The following is a 25953-nucleotide window of genomic DNA, read 5'->3' as shown; positions in this document are numbered from 1 at the left end:
AACTCTTATGTAGGAAATTAAATATAACCCGTGGCAGGGTCGGATGGTGGATATTAGAATTAGAGAAACAATTAAAGTTGCTTCCTTTTGACAGGGATGGTCTGAAGATTGAATATAGATGGTTTAAGTAACGAATCAAATAGCAGACATACACTATATAGTCAAAAGTATTGGGTCACACCAGCAAATCCATGAATTCTGGTGTTGCAATCACTTCCATGGCTGCAGGTTTGTAAAGTTTGGTGTGGAGAAACCTGACTGGCCTGCACTGAGTCCTGACCTCAAACTTCTTGAACACCTTTGGGATGAATTAGAGCAGAGACTGCAATTCTGGTTTTCTCATCTAACTATGAACACACTCCTAAACCTTGAGGAAGATGTTTACAGAATAGTTAAAGTTGCTATTGCTGGCAATGATGGGTCCATCAACTAATTGGACCTTATAGCTTAAGAACAGGAATGACATCAAAGTTCATATACAGTACAGACCAAAAGTTTAGACACACCTTCTCATTCAAAGAGTTTTCTTTATTTTCATGACTATGAATATTGTAGCTTCACACTGAAGGCATCCAAACTATGAATTAACACATGTGGAATTATATACTGAACAAAAAAGTGTGAAACAACTGAAAATATGTCTTATATTCTAGGTTCTTCAAAGTAGCCACCTTTTGCTGTGATTACTGCTCCACACACTCTTGGCATTCTGTTGATGAGCTTCAAGAGGTAGTCACCTGAAATGGTTTTCCAACAGTCTTGAAGGAGTTCCCAGAGATGCTTAGCACTTGTTGGCCCTTTTGCCTTCACTCTGCGGTCCAGCTCACCCCAAACCATCTCGATTGGGTTCAGGTCCGGTGACTGTGGAGGCCAGGTCATCTGGCGCAGCACCCCATCACTCTCCTTCTTGGTCAAATAGCCCTTACACAGTCTGGAGGTGTGTTTGGGGTCATTGTCGTGTTGAAAAAATAAATGATGGTCCAACTAAACGCAAACCGGATGGAATAGCATGCCGCTGCAAGATTCTGGTTCAGTATGCCTTCAATTTTGAATAAATCCCCAACAGTGTCACCAGCAAAGCACCCCCACATCATCACACCTCCTCCTCCATGCTTCACGGTGGGAACCAGGCATGTAGAGTCCATCCATTCACCTCTTCTGCGCCGCACAAAGACACGGTGGTTTGAACCACAGATCTCAAACTTGGACTCATCAGACCATAGCACAGATTTCCACTGGTCTAATGTCCATTCCTTGTGTTCTTTAGCCCAAACAAGTCTCTTCTGCTTGTTGCCTGTCCTCAGCAGTGGTTTCCTAGCAGCTATTTTACCATGAAGGCCTGATTCACACAGTCTCCTCTTAACAGTTGTTCTAGAGATGTGTCTGCTGCTAGAACTCTGTGTGGCATTGACCTGTTCTCTAATCTGAACTGCTGTTAACCTGCGATTTCTGAGGCTGGTGACTCGGATGAACTTATCGTCCGCAGCAGAGGTGGTTTTTGCGACTGCACTTGAGGACACTTTCAAAGTTTTCCCAATTGTTCGGACTGACTGACCTTCATTTCTTAAAGTAATGATGGCCACTCGTTTTTCTTTACTGGGCTGCTTTTTTCTTGCCATAATACAAATTCTAACAGTCTATTCAGTAGGACTATCAGCTGTATGCTGTATCCAACCCCATTTATAAGGCTTGAAATCCCACTTATTAAACCTGACAGGGCACACCTGTGAAGTGAAAACCATTTCAGGTGACTACATCTTGAAGCTCATCAACAGAATGCCAAGAGTGTGCGGAGCAGTAATCAAAGCAAAAAGGTGGCTACTTTGAAGAACCTAGAATATAAGACATATTTTCAGTTGTTTCACACTTTTTTGTTCAGTATATAGTTCCACATGTGTTAATTCATAGTTTTGATGCCTTCAATGTGAAGCTACAATATTCATAGTCATGAAAATAAAGAAAACTTTGAATGAGAAGGTGTGTCCAAACCTTTGGTCTGTACTGTATATGTAAAAGTAGACAGACAAATACTTTTGACAATATTGTGTTAACTCTGGCCACTGTCAGAACATCTGTTCTATTGGTTTTTAACACAAAAAGCATTTCAGCCAATCACTTGCTTGAGTGTTCAACCCAAGCATCAAAACAGGGGACAAAGGGGAGTTCAGTGACTTTAAGCATTGCATTGCTGTTGGTGTCAGACAGTCTGGCCTGATTATTATAGAAACCAGTAATCTACTGGGATTTCCATACACAAACACGGAATGGCCTAAAAAACTGAATATATCCAGTGGGAAGCAGTTCTGAGGATGAAAATGCATGTTTGTTAACCAAGAAGAATGTACAGACTGGTTTGAGATGATAGAAAAGCACCAGAAGCTTTATATTAATGTATTTACACACATCAAACCTAGAAGCAGATGGGCTACAGCAGCAGAAGACAACTCCAGGTTGTGCACACAAACAAGGAATTCGACTTCGGGTTCACTTTCTCTTAATTAGTACATTTTAAAAAGAATTGTTGGAAAATAAAAAGTATGTTTTTTGTAAATGTCTATTTAGAAATTGTTGTTGTGAAAGAGGAAGACAGGATTCATTAATGTAAATAGATTGCACAGGTTTAACTGAATTGGACATTAACAGTTTAGGAAAGGTCCAAAAAGCCTTGGTGTGTGACATTCAGGTGTTAGGGTCAGAATTTGATCAGAACAACAAGAAAGCATAAATCCACTCTGCCTTTTATCAACAGTCCGGGCTGCTTGTGGTGGTATAATGGTGTGGGGGATCTTTTCTTACTTTGGGGCCTAAGCATCGTTTGAATACCACAGCCTGCCTGAGTATTGTTGCAGACCATGTCCATCTGAAGTTTACCGCGGTGATACTTTCTGTTGAGTGGGACAGTCTCAGAGGTAAATATGAATCAAATGAAAGAGCAGCAGGCTTATCTCCAGGTTAAAGGTACAGATATGTACAGTAGGAACCCCTGATCTCATTAGTTTTGACACTGTGGATCTTTCAAATGCTGAGACATGACATGATGTCTGAAAGCCAGTAAATATGGGTGGTCGTAACATTACAGAACAACTGGACAGCATTTAACGCTTTACATGAGTAATACGTTAATCTTCATCATCAGCAAGAAGTAAGGGATCCTGGGTCCGTTTCAGAGCTGTACCCGTATTCAGGGTGTGGAAAACCAACCAAAACAGAAAATGTCTAAAACACATCTAATAAAGTGTCCTGTAAGCCTAAATAGATGATAACTTTGAAAGACTTTGGACACAAAAACCTGGCTGAAGATAAAAGCCCCCCTCTTAGCCAGGACCGACAGCGCTTAGGCTCCTGCTGGTTCTGAAGACCAATCTGGAGAAAAATATATGCAGTTTCCTCCAGCTTGGTTGGTTTCAAATTAATTTTAAGGCTGCACACATTAGGGGTGTATTGTTGTGCATGATGCGTACATATCTTTTCCTTAATTTTGCTCATGGCCTGGGTACTTTGTCCCAGCCCCTAAATTCTGCAGGATTCATTATTTTCAATATTACTTTTTTAATTTATCTGAATTGTAGAAAAAGTCTGGGGACTAAATCAGCACGGAGCTGCAGGTTGCTGATATTACTCTTAATAGGTTTTGCAGTTACAAGTAGAAATGGTAGTCATCTAATATAAGAGATACATTCCCTGCAACACCTTTTATAGTGGCTCTTTTAAACAAAAGTTTAATATTTGTTATTACGGTTATTGCAAACTGTAAAGTAGACTCTGGAGGCACAATGCTGAGGAGATTAGAGAGGGAATAGAGACGACAAGAGGATTTATCTCCATTAGATAGTAACTGCCATCAGTACGAGGTTTTCAGAGATGTTAATATGTGAGGAGGGAAGGTTGAGGAAGAAAACAAAGTTCTCAAAATTAATAGAAGATTTGATAGCCTGTGATTAATGCTGTGCTTCCTGAATGATTACTTTCATAATGTAAATTCTACCAAACGTTTTTCTTTTTCCTGACTTTTTTTTTGCAGTATTCCTCTATAAATTGGATGTGAGGTTTCCCCTTCTGTTGCTGTCGTCTGGATGATTGTTTTTCCCTATTAATTGTTAAATTCTCATCATCAAATGACTATAAACTGTCTGCGGGAGAAGATTCATTTGCACACATGGATGTGGCTGCAACATTTTGTCAAATAAAATGCCTTTTTTCTGTCATTTATTGTCTGATTATTGACGTTTCCAGACTATTAAACTTGCATTTCCAAAATCTAATATGTTTCCGTGATTATGCCTCTTAAAAAGAACCTCAAGAAACTAAACATTTAGATTTTTATATGCAGACTCTGAAGGGAATTTAAGTGCCTGTTGTGTTTCCCTGTCAGATACTATTCTACCTGGAAAAAAGAAATCCTGTGATAAAAAAGGGTTCCTGTGGTGAAAATGAGTAATTTCATTTTTTTGCCTCAAAGTGCCACCGCTTTGAAATCAAGGCTGTGACGCCACTGCAAACAAACTTCAAAATGCCGCTGTGAAATTACCCATGAATGACTGTTAGAGAAATTAGCCAAGTCACCTTGATACTACGCTACCTCGCAAACATCACAGCTGAATGCCAAACAACTGCCTCAAAAGGCAAAGCACAAACCTGCTTAGACACTCTGTCAACTCTCCAGCACCGTTAAAAAGCAACAGTTCGTGATTTGCTGTCATGTTTCCCCCACATTCATCATGGTTGAAATGGACCCTGTTAGGAGGAAGTGTTTCCTTCCAAATCTTCCTGTCCTATTTCCTCACGGGGACAATCATTACCCGGTGTGACTCTCATATGTCTTTTTAATTGTTTTGTGTTACAACAGTGGAGAAAGGTGTGAAGGATGTTGTGTTGTCATCTGTGGAGCAGCTGGGAATCAACACGTGTTTCAGGTATGTGGATTTGGATGTTTAATTATTATAGAGGTTTGAGAGGAAACAAAACTGCAGTGTCTTTTTGTATTTTTAGTATTTTTTCTGCATCTTAAAGGAAGAATGTAATAGAATATAATTGAAGACTTAGTTATATAAATGGGTGTTATTTTTTAATGAAATATAATACAACCAGACTGCAGTAACTGAAATTTAATTTATTTCTCTTGCTTTGGCTCATAAATATTTTTTAGGCCTGGTGCTGCTGCTGCCAGCCAGCGAAACTGTACCTTTGTCAGCCTCAACATGACTTCTCGTGCCAAATATGCTCCAAACTCTTGCTGTGAAAAGGTTCATTTCAGAACCTTCCTGTGTGAACTCTCCAGTTGTTTCACAAATTTTTAGTTTTCTATAATCTATGTAAATAATAAGCAAAAGACATTTATCTCCTGTGTGAGCTGTTAGAGGAAACAGACCTGATAATGTAAATATCAGATTTAAGACACATTTGTATTTCTGTTTATTTAAACAGCTGGTTGTTGGTGGTAATTTCTACCAGCATCTAATCAAGTCCTTTTTTGTTTTTTCAATCTGTGGGTTTTAATCTGAAAACCTCTCTTGTTTCTTTTGTAATGAACATTTGGGGATCCTCTTTACTCCAGTTCATGGTGGTTAGCCAGTGGTTAGAAATGTTTTACTTCCTGTACCATCTCCTCTGTCTTCTTCCATCCTTTGTCCCATTTCCAGTGTTTGACCTTAGATATGGGTATCTGGAAGCAGCTGTTTTCTTGTAGCCATTTCCTGACTTGTAAAGATCAACACACATCTGCTGTACTTGAATGGCATATCGTTCCTCTCTTTCACATTTTGAAGAGTGGCTAAGAGAAATGAGCCTTGCTCAAGAAGTAGAGGATTTAGTCAGAGGTTGGAGATTTAAACGCACTTCAGCAAGCTATGGTTTTTTTCCCCCCAGATAAACAATTAAATATGTACATAAGTGAACTAAAGTATGTAGCAAAATTCTCAGAATATTACTTTCAATACATAATATGATGATTGAGCTCCTCTTAATGTAACCAACATCTCTGAAGAAGGTGTTTAGCCTAGAGACCGTTTAGAAAAACTCCAAGTGTATATTTTATTATAATCCACACAATGTCTTTCAGTGTGTCAGAACATAACAAAATGTGTTAGGCCCTAAATTTATCATCTTTCACTGAACTGGCAAGTTAAATTTGCACTGCTGGACCTGTTCGGTGTGGTTTTAAGGAGTCCTTCTGGGCTTTTGCTTTGGGCCTGAGTGTTGCTGTTTCTCTGCTTGAAAGAAAATTTCCTGCTCTGCAGTGTGACTTTGGTTTGAGTAGTCATCAGGGATAAATGGGGCTGAAGTAAAATAGAAGCTCTGAGAACTTTTCAAGATTTTCACAGTAATTTAGTTTGATTTTTAGTCTTTGAAAACGGTGGGGAAATAAAAATGTGGATGGATATTAGGTGTTGTGGAGCAACAATTCACCAAAGGATTTCTATAGAGGTAATTATGTGACGTTTTTGTTACTTTCCCAGGTATGGCTGCTACCTCCAGATACTACAGGAAGATGCCATGAGTGACTTGGAGCTGCTAATGAAACACGTAAAGGCCTTCCTGTCAACACAAAGGATTAACGCATCATCAGATCTTAGTATCCTTTTAAATGGTCTGTAATGCAAGCTTTTGTGTACAAATTACCAAATGTTATAATTTGGTCTAGGTTTCTGTACGGGACCAATCAAGACTGACCTGAAAACATACATGTTATATGTCCTCAAACGTTTTCAAAAATGAAAAGGATTAAAATGTTATCCACATAATCAGGGAGAAAATAAAGAACACTCTCTTTCATTTGTAGGTTTTTAAGCACGAGAACATTGTAGAAATATTTGGTCTTTAACAGGATATATATTTTTATATTATTTCTATGGCTTTATTGTACAAAAAACACAATATATTCCATATTGTCAATATTTATCAAATATAAAGCCATAATGGAAAAGCTAAGTACATCCATGATCTTGTAGAACTACTTTTAGCAGCAACAACTCCCATTAGTCCCTTACTATCTGATTTTATAAGTCTCTCACATCACACCTGAGGGGTTTGGGTTTTACTCACCATTGATAACTAGTTTGGTTCAGTTCTGTAAGGTTTGCAGACAGCTTTTTAATCAGGTTGACTGACAACAACAGGATCCTTTTATTTTTTGGCCACTCTGTTTTATATTTTCTTGCCGTGTTTGTTCATCATTGTACTGTTGATAACTCAGTTTGAGACACCTGGCCTCACATTTGACTCCTGAACCATTAGGTACTGGGAGGAGTTCATGATTGACTCAATAACTGCACAGTTCCCAGGTTCTGTGGCTGCAAGAGGAAAGCCTCAATCATCACACCTCCACCACTGTGCTGGTTGGTTGGTCAGAAGTGTGTGGGCGTTTTGCATAATGGGAAAATATCTCTACTATGGTTTCATCTGTCAAAAGGACAAAAGACCTAAAGTCTTCATGTTCTTTCAGATGCAACTTTACTATCCTTAGTTGTCCTGCCATACTTGAGGAGGTTTTCACCTTCAACCCTTCCAAACAGGCCATCCTTGTTCAGTCTTTTTCAAGTATTTCTGTCATTAACTTTAAGATTGTAGGGTATGAGATGGATGAATTGTCCAGTTTCCCTAAGCATTCCAGAGTCTGATGTTGGGGTGAATTTGTTGGAAAGTTCACTCCTGGGAAGATTGGTAGCTGCCTTTTCTACTTGTGGATATTTCTCTCCGTAGAATAGTTTGCAAATAGCCTTTTAACCCTTCCCAGATGACCAGCAACAGTTGCTTCTCTAAGATCATTGATGTCTTGGCATTTTATTAACCTGCATGCACCGAAGTGGCAAACTGAGAAAACTCCTGCTCTCATAGATTTAATCAGACTTTCTCATGATCAGTCAATTAGCAGCACCGGTTAAAACTGTTGGAATAACCAAGGGAGTACTTAGTTTTTCACACACAACTACATAAAAAATAATCTGTTGGTTTTGTTTTATACTTTTGAAGTTAGATTTAGAAAACGTATGTGGATACATCAAAATCCTAGAACTGATAGAGGTGCATTTTCCTTTTAACATGACTGTATACTTCAACCATGTTAACCTTGAAATTCCCTATTAAACAACAAGAACTCATGCACAGTATACGAGAGTCTGATGTTGCTGTCCTCTTTTTAATGAGATGATGTCGGTCTTTGTCTGATCAAAACAAAACACTTTATCTTTCTCCATCTGTCTCCATGAGGAGTTCAGGCTCCTTTTGTCCCAAATGACAATTGATAGACACATCTCTCTTCCAGTCTCCTTTACAGGTGGACAAAAGAACAAGAAAACATTGAGATAAAGAATCTTGACAAGTGGGAAATACTAAATAAAAGGCTGAAATCTGAGCTAAAGATTATACAGACTTGACGGAGGAGTATACTGCTTTAAAAACCCTCTATATACATGTTTAACTTTAACTATGTTCTCAGTGGTTTTATAATCATACATCTGGCTATTAAAACAAAGCAGAGGTTTTTAAAATTTCAACAACCTCAAAGAATTTTAAAAGCAGGTTGAAATAAGGAAACAAAAAGTAACTTGGTAAATGTAGAGAAAATACAGGGGTTGGACAATGAAACTGAAACACCTGGTTTTAGACCACAATAATTTATTAGTATGGTGTAGGGCCTCCTTTTGCGGCCAATACAGCATCAATTCGTCTTGGGAATGACATATATAAGTCCTGCACAGTGGTCAGAGGGACTTTAAGCCATTCTTCTTGCAGGTTAGTGGCCAGGTCACTACGTGATACTGGTGGAGGAAAAGGTTTCCTGACTCGCTCCTCCAAAACACCCCAAAGTGGCTCAATAATGTTTAGATCTGGTGACTGTGCAGGCCATGGGAGATGTTCAACTTCACTTTCATGTTCATCAAACCAATCTTTCACCAGTCTTGCTGTGTGTATTGGTGCATTGTCATCCTGATACACGGCACCGCCTTCAGGATACAATGTTTGAACCATTGGATGCACATGGTCCTCAAGAATGGTTCGGTAGTCCTTGGCAGTGACGCGACCATCTAGCACAAGTATTGGGCCAAGGGAATGCCATGATATGGCAGCCCAAACCATCACTGATCCACCACCATGTTTCACTCTGGGCATGCAACAATCTGGATGGTACGCTTCTTTGGGGCTTCTCCACACCGTAACTCTCCCGGATGTGGGGAAAACAGTAAAGGTGGACTCATCAGAGAACAATACATGTTTCACATTGTCCACAGCCCAAGATTTGCGGTCTTTGCACCATTGAAACCAACGTTTGGCATTGGCATGAGTGACCAAAGGTTTGGCTATAGCAGCCCGGCCGTGTATATTGACCCTGTGGAGCTCCTGACGGACAGTTCTGGTGGAAACAGGAGAGTTGAGGTGCACATTTAATTCTGCCATGATTTGGGCAGCCGTGGTTTTATGTTTTTTGGATACAATTCGGGTTAGCACCCGAACATCCCTTTCAGACAGTTTCCTCTTGCGTTCACAGTTAATCCTGTTGGATGTGGTTCGTCCTTCTTGGTGGTATGCTGACATTACCCTGGATACCGTGGCTCTTGATACATTACAAAGACTTGCTGTCTTGTTGGTGCAAGACGTGCACCAACAATTTGTCCTCTTATGAACTCTGGTATGTCACCCATAATGTTGTGTGCATTTCAATATTTTGAGCAAAACTGTGGTCTTACCCTGCTAATTGAACCTTCACACTCTGCTCTTACTGGTGCAATGTGCAATCAATGAAGACTGGCTACCAGGCTGGTCCAATTTAGCCTTGAAACCTCCCACACTAAAATGACAGGTGTTTCAGTTTCATTGTCCAACCCCTGTACGTTGTTTAATGAATTTTAGTTTAAGCTTTCGTGTTTTCATTCATTGCTGCCTGGTAGTAGATCAAAATGGGCTTTCTGTCCTCTGGGACACTGCTTTATTTGTGATTCCTTATTTAAAAATGATGTCTTGACAGAGTCCATTACAAATTTATGAGGGTTGTCTGTCAATGAGATTCAAAGAGCATGCATTTGTTATAGGGTTGGACCAGTAGTAGCCAACAAACCCATTCTGCTGCTTGCTGTTTACATTCAGGTATTTCCTCCAAGTCTGGAAGTTTTAGGCTGGATTCATAAATCCTGTTATTTTATTGTTATTTTTGTAGAAAACAAATCTGTCTTTTAGTTCCTCGTAGAAAACATTTTAATTAACGAGAGAAGAAAGAACACTGAAGTTATTACAGTTTTCTCTTTAACTAGATGTCCGTACTCTAAAGGAAATATTTTCTATTCCGTTAATTAAAAACTTTACCACAGTGAATTTCTGTCTTTTTAAAAAACAAAACCTGCATGTTAATAAATGCCAGATGCATAAAACATAAGGCAAAGCTATGAGTCATAGTGACTCTTCATATTAAGCTACCAAAATCTATCCTCCCATGTATCTGACATTTTAACCAGTCATCATAACAGATGGTTCTCTCAGCAGGCGCCAAAGATTCATTTAAATGTGCAGGTGGATTACGGGAATTTTAAGGAATTTCTTCAAATATAAGAAGCTCATTAGGTTCTTAGGTTGTCGAGCTGTTTCCTTTCTTTGTACAAAAACAGAAAGGTGGTTTTTTTCCAGAAATTTTATTAACATGCATATAGTTGAAATGTATTATCTTAGTGACTTGCCGGTCTGCCATTCAGAGGCCATGGTTATTTTTTACAAATGCTAAAGAATTTCTTTGTAAATAATTAAATTTTTTCCTTCTCAGCAATAAATTAAACATGCAAAGTTTTAATGAAAAAAGTAAAAAAATAAATTATTGTAGCTCTGAAAAAGGGTCCCAGACCTTTGTCCTTCATAAGAGAAAGGTGTAGAGTTTCCTAACTTTTTGGGTTGAATTTCTTGTATTTTGTTAGTCTAGAAAATGTTTTTAAATCTATTCACAGCAACCAGAATGACAACTTTTTATTTACTTATTTATTTGCTGTATTTAGCCAAGTTAATGACTGGGTTAATGACAAGTATGTTTTTGAGTAAAAGGTCGCTGGTTGTTTGTGGCCATACTTACTATAGTATTAAAATACTTTGTGTCGTCCCTGGGGATGGGTACCCTTCACATTTAAACCAATACTGTACCGATGCCCGGTACCTGGGAATCAGTATTGGTGCTCAATGGTACCAGTCCGCGGTACTTTTGTGTGTGTTTTGTGGTAATAAATGTTAATTTGTTTAATAATAAAATCTCAACATTTTTCAATTTAACATATTTATTTCTCAATATATAAACTTTAATGAATATATCAAAACAACATCCAGTCTTTTTTTTGGTAACATATCAGTTTCAAACATTTCTTCTCCCATGTTGCAGGCTGCAGACAAGTCGCTAACGGATGCAGGCGTGCTAACGGCGCCGAATGCAGGAGTTGAAGCCGTAGATCTGAGGTTGTCTAAAATTGTGCACTCCTCAGCCTTGGGAAAAATATTGTGTTTAACCAGGTGCTTCCTCAGATTAGACGTTTTCCCTCCGCTAGCCTTGCACTTCACGTCACAAATATTGCAGCGAGCGTAATCTAAATCGCATTTTTCTTTCCATCAGCCTTGCTTTGTTGACTGAACCAGCAGCCACTGACGCTCTTGTGCGTGCAATGCTGTGTTCTTGTCCCCAACATTTCCACTCCTTCAATATCACAATGATGCATTTACGTACTGAAACATGGTTCTGTTTGATTTTACGTGAATCGGTTCTCGGTAGTCCCGACGGAATTTGGCCGGACCTATAAAAGTACCGAATTCCGTACCTATCCCTAGTATTTTTCATTTAAGAAGAATATTTTATGACTAAACATTTCATCCTAAAAAAAATACATTCTGTCCATCTGCTCCATTTGCTGCAGGGCCAAATTTGTATCATTCTTGGACTGTGGTTGGGGACCACAAAAATTATTCAGAGGGCCACAAATGGGACCCAGGCTGCAGTTTGGACACCCCTGCTATAAACAACCCATTTCTTACCTTCGTACTTTACCATTGTGTATTAGTTTATTTGGTTTGCTGTTGAGTATTTTTATCAATTTAAAGATTATCACACAAAAGCTCAAATCTACTGTGTGTTTCTAGCTGATTGTATATCAGTTTATATCTGTCAATTTCTAGGGTTTATGGTGCAGATCCATTTTGGGGCAGTGTACTCTTATGAATGTTGACTCCTTGTAATCTCAGGTCATACCAAAAAATAATTATGAGCAACCTCTTAATGGCAGATATTATGTATTAGAATCACATGTAGGTGCAGCAGACCAAGTAAATTATAGCAAAATGGTTGGTTTTCATAGTTAGTGACAAAATGTGTGAATTGAAACATGATCAGAGCACAACATCCAGTGCAGGACAGCCTGAGTTAAGTTAATAACAATAACAATTGTTAGACAGCTAGAATAAGATGTCTTATAAAATATAAACTGCAGCAAAAAACAGACACAGTAATAAATGAAAAATCACTATAGACAGATATAGACAATATATATATAGACAATATAAAAACCTTAATCCTGCAACACTGAAACAAAAACATTAACAAAGAGCCAACAGAGGAAACATATTTTTATATATTTTTTATGATCGAATCTAACTTGGTGATAAAAACTAGATTAAGATGATAAATAATATGAAGAGAATTAAAATAAAAAAATGAAAGTAAAGTAAACAAAGATAAACATGCAGGTAATCATTCATATCTCTGGCAGATTTAGATTAAATAAAATTACTTTCATTTCAACTGAAAAAAAAACGAGAGGCATCTCTGAAAAGGTAATAAAACAACGTAAAAGACATTTGAATTTTGAAAAACATAATTTATCTGTCTTTATTGACATTGTATTTAAAATTGGCATGTCAAAAATTATTTATGTAATGAAAAAATCTGTATTGCCATTATCATTGCTGACCAGCTTTTTACATGTTTCCGCTGGTATCTTGATTATTTGTCTTTGGTGATGAGCTCCAAGTCTGAGTTTACAAAGCCTCCATCCCATCACCCTCATGTTTAGCTCCCTAAACATTAGCCTAGCAGTGATTCGATTTTTAAGGCAGAGAGATAAAGATAAAATATTTATGAATGACTAATAATTTAAATAAAAAAACAATTATAGGTTAAAGACATATTGATTCATTTATTTATTTGACACATGCATCTCCAGTTTTATTAAATTCTCCCAATGGATAAATATCAATTTGGGGACTTTTATGTAGTGAATTGGCTTTCGATACATGCTGGGTGTTCTACATCTTCTGTATTTTAGGCTTCTACTTGTGTTACATGTTTAGATTCCAGTTACAAATGCCATGAACCAAACCTCCCTGTAGCAGTAGCGGTTCTACACCAGTATCTTCGTTCATTCACCTCTGGCCACAGGTCCTGTGTGCAGCGGTGAGGATGTGTCTCGTAGTGACATCAGTCTACAGCAAGTCATGATACAGATTCAACTCTGGCTGGGCCACTTCAAAACATGTAAGATGTTACTTTAAACCTAAGTTTGTCACGGGTGAGACTAATTTTGGGTTTAATAGTAGTTCAAATATGGTTTAAAAATAATAAAACTGAAGTTCGAATAAAAACTAGACTAAAAAAAGATGTACAATGGTTTAAAACGTAGATTTCTGAAGTCAAACAAATAGCTAATGTCAACAGGGTAACTAATATAAAGTTTATTTTGCTTATAGCTGAAATGTGAAGTCTGAATTATGTATAGTGATAGATGGTAATATGGTAATTATATTCAGTCAGCGGCTTTAGGGTAAATTATAGATTCAATGGGCTTTTACCCTCAATTAAAATAAAAAGTAGGCTGTGTTTAAAAGGTACCAGAACGGCCTGGGGTTGTTGCTGGGACAGGGGGAGATGTAACATAACCATGGAAAGTTGCTCCATTGGATCAGGGTTTTGGCATACTCATAGGATTTTTAAATTCTGGCTGCTGGGGTTAGGTCGGTTGGTGCAAAAGAACCTGTTAGGGGTTAAAAGTGGTTCCTTTTTACAGCAATTTATACTCTGCCTTCACATTGATATGTACTTATTAATAAAATTACCTCTCTGTATTTACTTGCTATTTTGTTTTGGTGATTTCCCTGTGTTATTCTAGCCTGTTGCTTCCTTGACTTTGCCCTACAGTCAGTCAGCAGGATGAGTATCCAGGCCATGACTGGCTGGCCTCCACAGTTTTCCTCATCATGGCAGGAAACATGGAGCGGTCTCTGCATCTGCTACTAAACCTGTCCTCTCAGCTTTCCTCTGCGTTCATCTGGCCTGCAAGGATACATGCTTCGGTGAGTAATGCCTACAGAACAATATTTTATCTGTTAATTACACCAAGTTCTTATAGAAAACATCTGTTTTTCATACCTGGTTTTACATCAGAGGTTGATTTTTTTTTTTCCAACATGCAGGGAAGATCAGTCTTAATCATTTTAATATTCTGTTAAAAATAGATTTTTCATGAACCGAAAATTATTTAAAAAATGCGGCTATTGTTTAGTTTTCCAGACACTAAAGAATTATATAATTATGTTTTACCACAATTAATTATCTTCAAGCACAATAGAAATGCATATTCCAAAGAATGTAGCTATATTGCTTTATAAGTGTATTTTTGTAATATTATGGTATTTAGATAAATTCTCTTTAACTTGTTGAGCAAATAAATGAACTGAGGTAGGGCAACTAGAGCTGTACCTGTGAAATAAATAAGGTCAGTTTGGTCAAAACCCTGTTTTTTTTTTTAACACAGTGCCCTTCAGCCTTGCTAATAATACTTCTTACAACCTTCATTTGCTAATAGAAAACTTAAGTTCCCCCTAAAGCATGTTAAAAACCTGGTGCAAATGGAGAGGTGGATCTTTGACCATTCTTCTTTGCACAATCACTCCAGATTGCCCAGAGTCATGGTCCTCTCTCAGACTGTCTTCAGTTTAGCTCCCTCTGCAGTTGTTTATAGGATTTAGGGGTAAAGAGTAAAGGTGGACATTTTCCTGGTCTTTTTGACGTTTTTCCCCATAATTTAGTTTATCATTTGTACTTTTTTCTTATCGTTTAGATTTCTTTCATTATCTGTACTTTTTAGGGTCATTTAAACTTTTTTCTCATCATTTACCCCTAATTCACAAAGTCTCCGTCATCCCGGTGTTTTGTTCTCCATCGCTATAAGAAGCTATCCTAGTCGAAGTAATAATTCACATTGGCTCCGTGGCGCTGCAGCATGACGGGTAGCCCTCCTCCGTGGTCCGTCAGAGATACGGATCATGTCTATTTTTGACTATTGATGGAGCATAAGCAGGTGAATTTCAGTGAAAGTGTAATTCATAGATGACAGAGCTGTTGTCGAGTGCATGACTGGATCCTAAAACTCATCCACTGTGAGTTGCCTGATGTTACAATTTGCAACGGATGATGGAGCAGACGGGGAACGTACTTAATGTGAACTATGGCTTAAACTTGTTTTCTGGTCATTTTGACCTTTTCCCATAATTTAGACTATTTTTCTCATCATTTCAAAATTTGTTTTGACTTTCTCCTCTTAGTTTGACTTCTTCTCATTATTTGGACCTTATTATTGATGTACTTATGTACTTATCTTATTTCAACTGTTTTTCCTCATTTTGTCTTTAATCTTAAAACAGGTAAGCAACAACAACAAAAAAACCTTCCTTTCTCATTTCTTATCTCCAAGAGACCTTAATACTCCATCATAGCAAATACATCTTGGTGTACCTGCTACTTTCTACAGTACTGTGAATCTGTTAATGTTGTTGGATGTAAACCAGTTGGCCTTTTTTTTTACTGGCATCTAAAAGCAGGTTTCTAGGTAACAACTTTCAGAAGTGGATTGTATTTTCTCACAGGAAAGATTTTTGCAGGCTGCCCATAGGAGAAAACTCAGTCCTCTTCAACTGCTGTGAATTTGAGTATTTATATGGTGGCATGGGTCATGTTTTATCTGATCCACTTTTCCTTGATAGGATGGAGAGATTATCCAACGGCCAACAATGTTGTGTTGTCCTCTTATAGACTGGTTGCTATAAGGGCTAAAACAATTGTTTGGATTAATTGATTATTAAAATAATCATTAATTGGAGTACACAGACTCTAAAACATGGCATTTGCTGAATGAACAACCCACTCATAGCAGTAATTAGGCAAAAACTGTACAGAAAATATATACGTTTTGCATTTAAGATGAAAAACCTTCTTTGTCTGTAAATATACTCTGTTCAGAAATTGATTATTATCAATTACTCGTCATCTTCCGCTTTATCCTGGACCGGGTCGCGGGGGCAGTAGACTCAGCAGAGACGCCCAGACGTCCCTCTCCCTAGACACCTCCTCCAGCTCCTCCAGGTGGAGCCCAAGGCGTTCCCAGGCCAGCCAAGAGACATAGTCCCTCCAGCGTGTCCTGGGCCGTCCCCTGGGCCTCCTCCCGGTGGGACATGCCTGGAACACCTCCCGAGGAAGGCATCTAGGAGGCATCTGGTATAGATGCCCGAGCCACCTCAACTGGCTCCTCTCGATGTGGAGGAGCAGCGGCTCTACTCCGAGCCCCTCCTGGATGGCCGAGCTCCTCTCTCCCCATTTCTAAGGGAGTGCCCGACCACCCTACGGAGGAAGCTCATTACAGCCACTTGTATCTGGGATCTCGTTCTTTCGGTCATGACCCAAAGTTCAAGGCCATAGGTGAGGGTAGGAACGTAGACCGACCGATAAATCGAGAGCTTCGCTTTTCGGTTCAGCGCTCTCTTCACCATAATGGACCGGCACAGTGCCCCCATTACTGTGGCAGCCGCACCGATCCGTCTGTCAATCTCCCGCTCCATTCTTCCCTCACTCGTGAACAAGACCCTGAGATACTTGAACTCCTCCACTTGAGGCAGGAACTCCCCTCCAACCTGAAGAGGAGGACAAGCCACCCTTTTCCGGTCGAGAACCATGGCCTCAGATTTGGAGGAGCTGATCTTCATCCCAGGCGTTTCACACTCGTCTGCGAACTGCCCCAGCGCATGCTGTAGGTCTTGGCTAGAGGGGGCCAGCTGGACCACGTCATCTGCAAAAAGAAGAGACGAAATCCACTGGTCCCCAAACCAAACCCCCTCCAGCCATTGGCTGCGCCTAGAAATCCTGTCCATAAAAGTTATGAACAGGACCGGTGACAAAAGGCAGCCCTGCTGGAGTCCAACATGCACCGGGAACAGGTCCGACTTAGTGGCGGCAATGCGGACCAAACTCCTGCTCCGGTTGTACAGAGACCGGATGGCCCCTAACAAAGGGCCCCCTTTTCCATACTCCTGGAGCACCCCCCACAGGGCACCACGAGGGACACAGTCAAATGTCTTCTCCAGGTCCACAAAACACATGTCGACCGGTTGAGCAAACTCCTATTAACCCTCGAGTACCCTGCAGAGGGTATAGAGCTGGTCCAGTGTTCCACGGGAGGGACAAACACCACACTGCTCCTCCTGAAGCCGAGGTTCGACTATCGGCCGGACTCTCCTGTCCGATACCCTGGCTTAGGCCTTACCAGGGAAGCTGAGGAGTGTGATTCCCCTGTAGTTGGAACACACCCTCTGGTCACCCTTCTTATGAAGGGGGACCACCACCCCAGTCTGCTAGTCCAGAGGCACTGTCCCCGACCGCCACGCAATGTTGAAGAGGTGTGTCAACCATAACAGCCCCACAACATCCAAAGACTTGAGGTACTCAGGGCGAATCTCATCCACCCCCAAAGCCCTGCGGAGCTTTTTAACCAGTGACTTCAGCCTGGATCTAACCCTGAGTCCCCAGCCTTTGTTTCGACCAGGGAATGAGTGATGGCAGGATTGAGGAGATCCTCGAAGTACTCCTTCCACCGCCCGATAATGTCCCCAGTCGAGGTCAGCAGCCATCCACCCCCACTGTAAACAGTGTCGGGGAAGCACTGCTTCCCCCTCCTGAGGCGCCGGATGGTTAGCTTGGAGGCCAACCGGTAGTCCTTCTCCATGGCTTCACCGAACTCCTCCCAAGCCCGGATTTTTGCCACTGCTGCAGCCCGGGCCGCGACACCCGTCAGCCGCCTCAGGAGTCCCACAAGCCAACCACAGCCGATAGGACTCCTTCTTCAGCTTGACAGCGTCTCTTACTGCCGGTGTCCACCACCGGGTTTGGGGATTGCCATCACGACAGGCACCGCAGACCTAACTGCCGCAGCTACGGGCAGCAGAATTGACAATAGATGCGAAAAAACATGGTCCACTCGGACTCTATGTCTCCAACATCCCTGGAATCTGGTCAAAGCTCTCCCGGAGGTGGGAGTTGAATACATCCCTGGTTGAGGGCTCTGCCAGATGTTCCGAGCAGACTCTCACTATGCGCTTGGGCCTGCCAAGTCTGTCCGGCTTTCTCCTCTTCCAGCGGATCCAACTCACCACCAGGTGGTGAACAGTGGACAGCTCAGCCCCTCTCTTCACCCACGTGTCCAAAACATGCGGCCGTACCTGATGATAGGACAACAAAGTCGATCATTGACCTCCTGCCTAGGGTGTCCTGGTGCCAAGTGCACTGATGGACACCCTTATACTTGAACATGGTGTTCATTATGGACAATCCCTGACTAGCACAGAAGTCCAATAACGAAACCACTTGGATTCAGATCAGGGAGGCCATTCCTCCCGATCACGCCTCTCCAGGTGTCACTGTCGTTTCCCACATTGGGTTTGAAGTCCCCCAGCAGAATAATGGAGTCCCCGGGAGGGGCACTATCCTGCACTCCCGACAGGGACGCCAAGAAGGCCGGGTACTCAGCACAACCGCTGGGCCTGTAGGCCGAAACTACAGTCAGAGACCTGTTCCCAACCCGAAGGCGCAAGGATGAGACCCTCTCATCCACTGAGGTAAACCCCAACATGAGACGGCTGAGCTGGGGAGCGACAAGCAAACCCACCCCAGCCCACCACCTCTCCATGTGGGCCACTCCAGAGTAGAAGAGATTCCAGCCCCTCTCAAGGAGATGGGTTCCACGCTGTGCGTGGAGGTTAGCCTGACTATTTCTAGCCTATATCTCTCAACCTCTCGCACAAGCTCAGGTTCCTTCCCCTCCAGTGAGGTGACATTCCACGTCCCTAGAGCCAGCCTAAGCATCCGGGGATTGGGCTGCCGAGGTCCCCACCTTCATCCGCCGCCCAATCCTCTTTGCACCGGTCCCTCACGGTTCCCCCTGCAGGTGGTGGGCCCACTGGGGGGATGGCCTTGCGTCTCTCTTTCGGGCTTGGCCCGGCCGTGTCCCGCGAGGAGCAACCCAGCCACCAGGCGCTCTCCGACGGGTCCCGACCCCAGGCCTGGCTCCAGGGTGGGACCTCGGCTCCGCCGTACCGGGCGACGTCACATGCCTCGTTTGTGTGGCCTCGTTTGTGCGCTCTTTGTCTGACCCGTCACCTAGAGTCTTTTTGGCATGGGAGACCCTACCAGGGGCATTTAAGCCCCAGACAACATAGGCTCTAGGATCATTTGGACACTCGAACCCCTCCACCATGTTAAGGTGGCGGTTCAAGGTGGGGTTATTATCGATTATTAATAAATTAATCAAATAAATAGTTGACAAATTAATGGATTAGCTATATACACTCACCGGCCACTTTATTAGATACACCTGTCCAATTGTTCGTTAACGCACATTTCTAATCAGCCAATCACATGGCAGCAACTCTATGCATTTAGGCATATACAGGTCCTTCTCAAAATATTAGCATATTGTGATAAAGTTCATTATTTTCCATAATGTAATGATGAAAATTTAACATTCATATATTTTAGATTCATTGCACACTAACTGAAATATTTCAGGTCTTTTATTGTTTTAATACGGATGATTTTGGCATACAGCTCATGAAAACCCAAAATTCATATCTCACAAAATTAGCATATCATTAAAAGGGTCTCTAAACGAGCTATGAACCTAATCATCTGAATCAACGAGTTAACTCTAAACACCTGCAAAAGATTCCTGAAGTCTTTAAAACTTCCAGCCTGGTTCATCACTCAAAACCCCCATCATGGGTAAGACTGCCAACCTGACTGCTGTCCAGAAGGCCACTATTGACACCCTCAAGCAAGAGGGTAAGACACAGAAAGAAATTTCTGAACGAATAGGCTGTTCCCAGAGTGCTGTATCAAGGCACCTCAGTGGGAAGTCTGTGGGAAGGAAAAAGTGTGGCAGAAAACGCTGCACAACGAGAAGAGGTGACCGGACCCTGAGGAAGATTGTGGAGAAGGGCCGATTCCAGACCTTGGGGGACCTGCGGAAGCAGTGGACTGAGTCTGGAGTAGAAACATCCAGAGCCACTGTGCACAGGCGTGTGCAGGAAATGGGCTACAGGTGCCGCATTCCCCAGACCTGGGCTACAGAGAAGCAGCACTGGACTGTTGCTCAGTGGTCCAAAGTACTTTTTTCGGATGCAAGCAAATTCTGCATGTCATTCAGAAATCAAGGTGCCAGAGTCTGGGGGACGACTGGGGAGAAGGAAATGCCAAAATGCCAGAAGTCCAGTGTCAAGTACCCACAGTCAGTGATGGTCTGGGGTGCCGTGTCAGCTGCTGGTGTTGGTCCACTGTGTTTTATCAAGGGCAGGGTCAATGCAGCTAGCTATCAGGAGATTTTGGAGCACTTCATGCTTCCATCTGCTGAAAAGCTTTATGGAGATGAAGATTTCATTTTTCAGTACGACCTGGCACCTGCTCACAGTTCCAAAACCACTGGTAAATGGTTTACTGACCATGGTATCACTGTGCTCAATTGGCCTGCCAACTCTCCTGACCTGAACCCCATAGAGAATCTGTGGGATATTGTGAAGAAAACGTTGAGAGACTCAAGACCCAACACTCTGGATGAGCTAAAGGCCGCTATCGAAGCATCGTGGGCCTCCATAAGACCTCAGCAGTGCCACAGGCTGATTGCCTCCATGCCACACCGCATTGAAGCAGTCATTTCTGCAAAAGGATTCCCGACCAAGTATTGAGTGCGTAACTGTACATGATTATTTGAAAGTTGACGTTTTTTGTATTAAAAACACTTTTCTTTTATTGGTCGGATGAAATATGCTAATTTTGTGAGATAGGAATTTTGGGTTTTCATGAGCTGTATGCCAAAATCATCTGTATTAAGACAATAAAAGACCTGAAATATTTCAGTTAGTGTGCAATGAATCTAAAATATATGAATGTTAAATTTTCATCATGACATGGAAAATAATGAACTTTATCACAATATGCTAATATTTTGAGAAGGACCTGTAGACATGGTCAAGACGATCTGCTGCAGTTCAAACCGAGCGTCAGAATGGGGAAGAAAGGTGATTTAAGTGACTTTGAAGGTGGCATGGTTGTTGGTGTCAGATGTGTATCTGAGTATTTCAGAAACTGCTGATCTACTGGGATTTTCACGCACTACCATCTAGGGTTTCCAGAGAATGGTCCGAAAAAGAAAATATCCAGTGAGCGGCAGTTCTGTGGGCCCAAATGCCTTGTTGATGCCAGAGGTCAAAGGAGAATGGCCAGACTGGTTCAAGCTGATAGAAAGGCAACAGTAACTCAAATAACTACTCGATACAACCAAGGCATGCAGAAGAGAATCTCTGAACGCACAACACGTCGAACCTTGAGGCGGATGGGCTACAGCAGCAGAAGACCACACTGGGTGCCACTCCTGTCAGCTAAGAACAGGAAACTGAGGCTACAATCCACACAGGCTTACCAAAATTGGACAATAGAAGATTGGAAAAACATTGGTCTTTTCTACATAAACTTTAATGAAGGTTAATGGAAAAAAAAATATTTTTCACCTGATGGCTTTCACTTTTACTTACTTTTTATTTTTCAAGCTGAATGTTTTTACAGCAGAAAACTGAACAGAGGAGTGTGACTGAAAACTTTGAATGAAAAATAAGGGCAAAACAAGTGAGATAGGAATAGATGGATAGAAAGGAACATATTTGCTCGGGAATAATTATACAGTGAAGTTTAGTTTCAATCACCTTAAATTTTAGAGGAACATCTGCTTTTATCATTCCAGCTTTCACCTTGTCCACCAGTGATGGTCCATTACCACTTAGACACAGTTGATACATGCTGTAGGTGTTTGTCAAACTTGTTACTCCATTTCTTCTACACCCTCGCAAAATATCTTTAACCTGTCTATCACAAATGGAGAAGAAAATGTAGCAGAGAACATGAATCCACAGCAGCACCAAACATTGGTGCTGTTTCTGCATCTTTTACTCCAAGTCAAGCTTTATATGTCCATCTCAGCACTGAACAGACAATCTGAGTGAAATAAAAGAGAATTAATGAATACATTTTGTTTTTACTGTGGCAGGTCCATCTTCCTCAGGAAGTAGCTGAATCAAGAATCCCTCCCGTCTACTGGTGCACGGCTCATTATGTGGAGATGCTGCTGAAAGCTGAAGTCCCTCTGGTCCATTCTGCTTTCAGGATGTGTGGGTTTACTCCTTCACAGGTAATGCCTTTAACTCTGCACACACCTTTCTGTGCTTGGATCAGTGTTGGAACTTTATTGAAATGAAGATGATTTGATGTTATGGCTGACTTTGCTTTGGTTGTTAAGTAGACATTAGATTGGTTGACAAGGAAAAGAAGGGTTTTTCAGTGCTTAATTTTCACTTGTGTCTTAAGACTGATTATTGCAGATACCTCTGTCACTGGGCTGCCTGGGGGAGCAGTTTTAGCTCTTCTGCCTTGCAGGAAGGAGGTCCTGGGTTTAAATCCTGGATAGGGCATTTCTGTATGGAGTCTGCATGTTCTATTTGTGCATGTGTTGCTTCTCTCATGGTATTTCAACCTCCAAAAGCATCTATGTTGGGTTGTTCTACCGCACCAAATTGCCATTAGGTGAGTGTGTAATGCAGGATGTTTTTCTCTGTCTGAAAAACCAGCAAATCCGCTTGGGGTGGGGAAATACAAATGCTGCAATAATATCATTGTATAAGTGCGCACACTTAAAATAAAACTTTAAGGTACCTTTTCATTCCATTTCAGTATTCAGTCATCTTTGGTTGGAGGCTTATCAGCACACATCTTGACTTGGCAGTATTTGTTTTCTAGGAGACACCTGAAGGTTTTGGGTTAAAACTGTCGTATTTGGAAATGCTTACAATTTTATAGAGTAACACCAGAGCATGATTCTGCCACCACCATGTTTCACTTTGGGTTCCTTTGGTGATGCTTAGTGCTGTTTCCTGTCAGAGGTGCAAAAACAAAGACACAACAATACATTTAAAACTGCTGCTTTTGTTAATTTAACAGTTTTGTATTTTGAATTGAAGAAGGGTTGACCTGAATACATAAAAATATAATTAACTAACTTGAAAGGCTACATGCAGAAATACAAATTAATAATTGCTGATAATTAATACAAAAAAAGGGAGTTTTTTTGTCTCTCAATTAAAGTATTTTATTACAATATTTAAAGTATTATAATAGCAGTGGAAAATGATCACGATGCCCTGACTGAAGCCTCTGTGTCATATTTGAATTAATATAGACTGAAAACCACACATGGACAAAACAAGAGTTGTGACTTTTAGTTTTATATTTGCTGTCAGAATGTTTTTGTAAAGCAGAGACATGCTAGGTATTCAGGTGTGTACTGCTGTACAGCAGTTTTTCCCAACCTTTTTTGACTTGAAAGCTTTTTTACAGCTTTCCCTCTAGGAGATATTTTTGATTTCTGTTGATTTTGTAGATGACAAATGTTACAATGAAGGTAAATAAAAGTTTAAAAATTATTTATCAAGGTCTCAGTATTTGTACAGCATTTAACAGCCACTGCAGGCACCAGACTATTGCACAGACCTGCAACAATTTAGCGGGTGTATAAAGTGGATAAATGACTTTGTTACGTTTGGAACAAAATTGTCTCTATCTCTGTTGAAGCAAGACTGAAATGTTGTTTAGTCAGTGTTGAAGGGACAGTGCTATTACTGTTTTTATCAATACAATAACAACTACAAAAAACAAGTGTATGGTTTAATAGTCAGGATTTGTCTGGAAAGTATTTTTATTCTTCAAGAATTAAGTCAATATCAGATCAGGGCTCAAGGGGGCGACCAAAAAAACGAGCAATTCTTTCTCTTTGTAACAGTGGCTGTTGTACCTAAAAATGTCCATGATTTCCTTTTTCTCTGTATTTCTCTGCATTTGTTTTCTGCGCACACTCACAGTAGGCTGCAATTAAAGGCAAAGAAGGGGCAAATGTTAGCATCTGATTGTCACCAACCCTCTAGAGAGACAGAGAGCTCAGGACAATACAGTTTAAAACCAAAATTATTTAAACCCCTGGCAGATTTAGATTTGAAAGTATCAATTTTTAAGAATTTATTTTATTTTAAAAAACATTTTTTTTTAAATGGCACATTGGAAATTATTTGTCCTTCTCATTAATCAGTTGAAACAAATTATTAGCCTCAAAGCAATCAAGGCACTTTCCTCTAGCATTTTGACAATTTATCTTTAGTGATGAGGTCCAAGTCTTTGAGGTTGGAAGGCCTCTTTGCCATCACCAGAATCTTTAGCTTGCTCCACAGATTCAGAATCAAGTCGGCACTCAGGCTGGGCCGCTTACAATACTTGTTATCTTATTTCCAGTCGCAAGAAACATGATGGTTAAATTAAGATGACCTTCAACCTAAATCTGCCAGGGGTATGAATAATTTTGGGCTTAACTGTAAGTGCAAAGAGTTAGGTTCTGCTATTTTAGCTAAGTTAAATTCAACCTGATAAACATTTGTTTTAATCAATAATTCATAATTAAGTATTTTGGTGATGTGGGCTTCTTCTTAGATTCATAAAAGACTTAACGGGACAGGTTACAATCCACAGAGAAGACACTGAAAGAGCCTTACCATCAAACGTTTAGTTGTCTTCTTATGAGCTCCATCTCTTTGTTCTATTTGAATTCATTAAATTTTAAAAGACCCTCTCTAAAAAAAAATACTGCTTGACATAAAATCTTTTGTGCTTTTTGAAATAGTAGAATAGCTTAAAAAGTTGGACCTCTTTTCATCTGTGCTTCAGTTCCATGATAATGATGCAGAAAAAGGTTTTTCACCTTGAATGGTTTCCTGTTTTGATCCTGTGTTTGGTGTCTCAGCGGCTGACGGTCTTGGTTTGTCTAATCTACTGGAGGAGGGCTGTAAATAATACTCTGCATGTTTGCATCAAAGATCTGAACTTACCATCTCCAGGGCGAGTAATACGTTACCCTCCACATGTTCTCATCTCTGTTTAGCCTGATAATGGGCAGTAGTTTTCTGGCTGAAAAAAACGATGCAGCGGAGGTAAATGAATCACTCTGACATTTGTTCAGGAGGCTGTGCGCTTGGATGCAGGTTTCATTCATACAGGATGTTAAGATTTACAAAGCATGACACTGTTTTCAAAGGCATTAGGGAAGCATTTTAAATAAACAACATGTTAGTGGTCATTCATCCTCAGGCTATAAAGACTTTATCACATAAGCAGTACAAATAACTTTAACTTTTCCTTTATTTAATAGGAGACAGTGCAACTTGAACATATATAATGTCACTGTTTGATACGCTGTGCCAGATTAGCGTCTAGCTAATTCACATCTGCCATCCATTGACAGTAAACATTTGCATCAGTAATAATTCACCTGACAATAATAATTGTTAGTCAATAATCCAAACTAACTTGAATAACCAGTTAATATCTCCTTTCATCTTTTGGCCTAAATGTGCAGATTCTGCATGTTATGGACATTATTTACATTAGCAGTAGTGCTGACTTGTGTTGCTACTCCTTTAGAGGATGTCTGCCCCTTCCAGCTGTGAGGTTAACCGTCAGCTACACACTCGCCTCCATTTGGGGTTATAGAAGCCTGCACTGTAAATACTGTTGGTCCTGTTAGGACTGTACCCAAT

At 40.6% G+C, this 25953-nt stretch overlaps 1 protein-coding gene across 5 annotated transcripts in view; it reads left to right on the top strand.

Moving 5' to 3' along the window:
- tbc1d32 (TBC1 domain family, member 32) overlaps nucleotides 1-25953 on the top strand; it is a 111226-nt gene that overhangs the window by 70613 nt on the left and 14660 nt on the right. For 4 of the 5 annotated variants that reach the window (XM_047388059.1, XM_047388058.1, XM_047388060.1 and 1 more), the window contains exons 29-32: nucleotides 4847-4913; nucleotides 6456-6571; nucleotides 14147-14301; nucleotides 22368-22508. In XM_047388059.1, coding sequence (XP_047244015.1) covers nucleotides 4847-4913; nucleotides 6456-6571; nucleotides 14147-14301; nucleotides 22368-22508 — 479 coding nt within the window. Of the gene's footprint in view, nucleotides 1-4021; nucleotides 4208-4846; nucleotides 4914-6455; nucleotides 6572-14146; nucleotides 14302-22367; nucleotides 22509-25953 lie in introns of those variants that run through there. The other variant, XM_047388063.1, reaches the window with a different exon arrangement.

The sequence above is a fragment of the Girardinichthys multiradiatus genome, chromosome 15 (genome assembly GCF_021462225.1).
Source record: "Girardinichthys multiradiatus isolate DD_20200921_A chromosome 15, DD_fGirMul_XY1, whole genome shotgun sequence".
NCBI classification, from domain to species: Eukaryota; Metazoa; Chordata; class Actinopteri; order Cyprinodontiformes; family Goodeidae; genus Girardinichthys; species Girardinichthys multiradiatus.
Note: the sequence above shows the minus strand (reverse complement) of the source record. Positions and strands in the feature narration are given on the sequence as shown.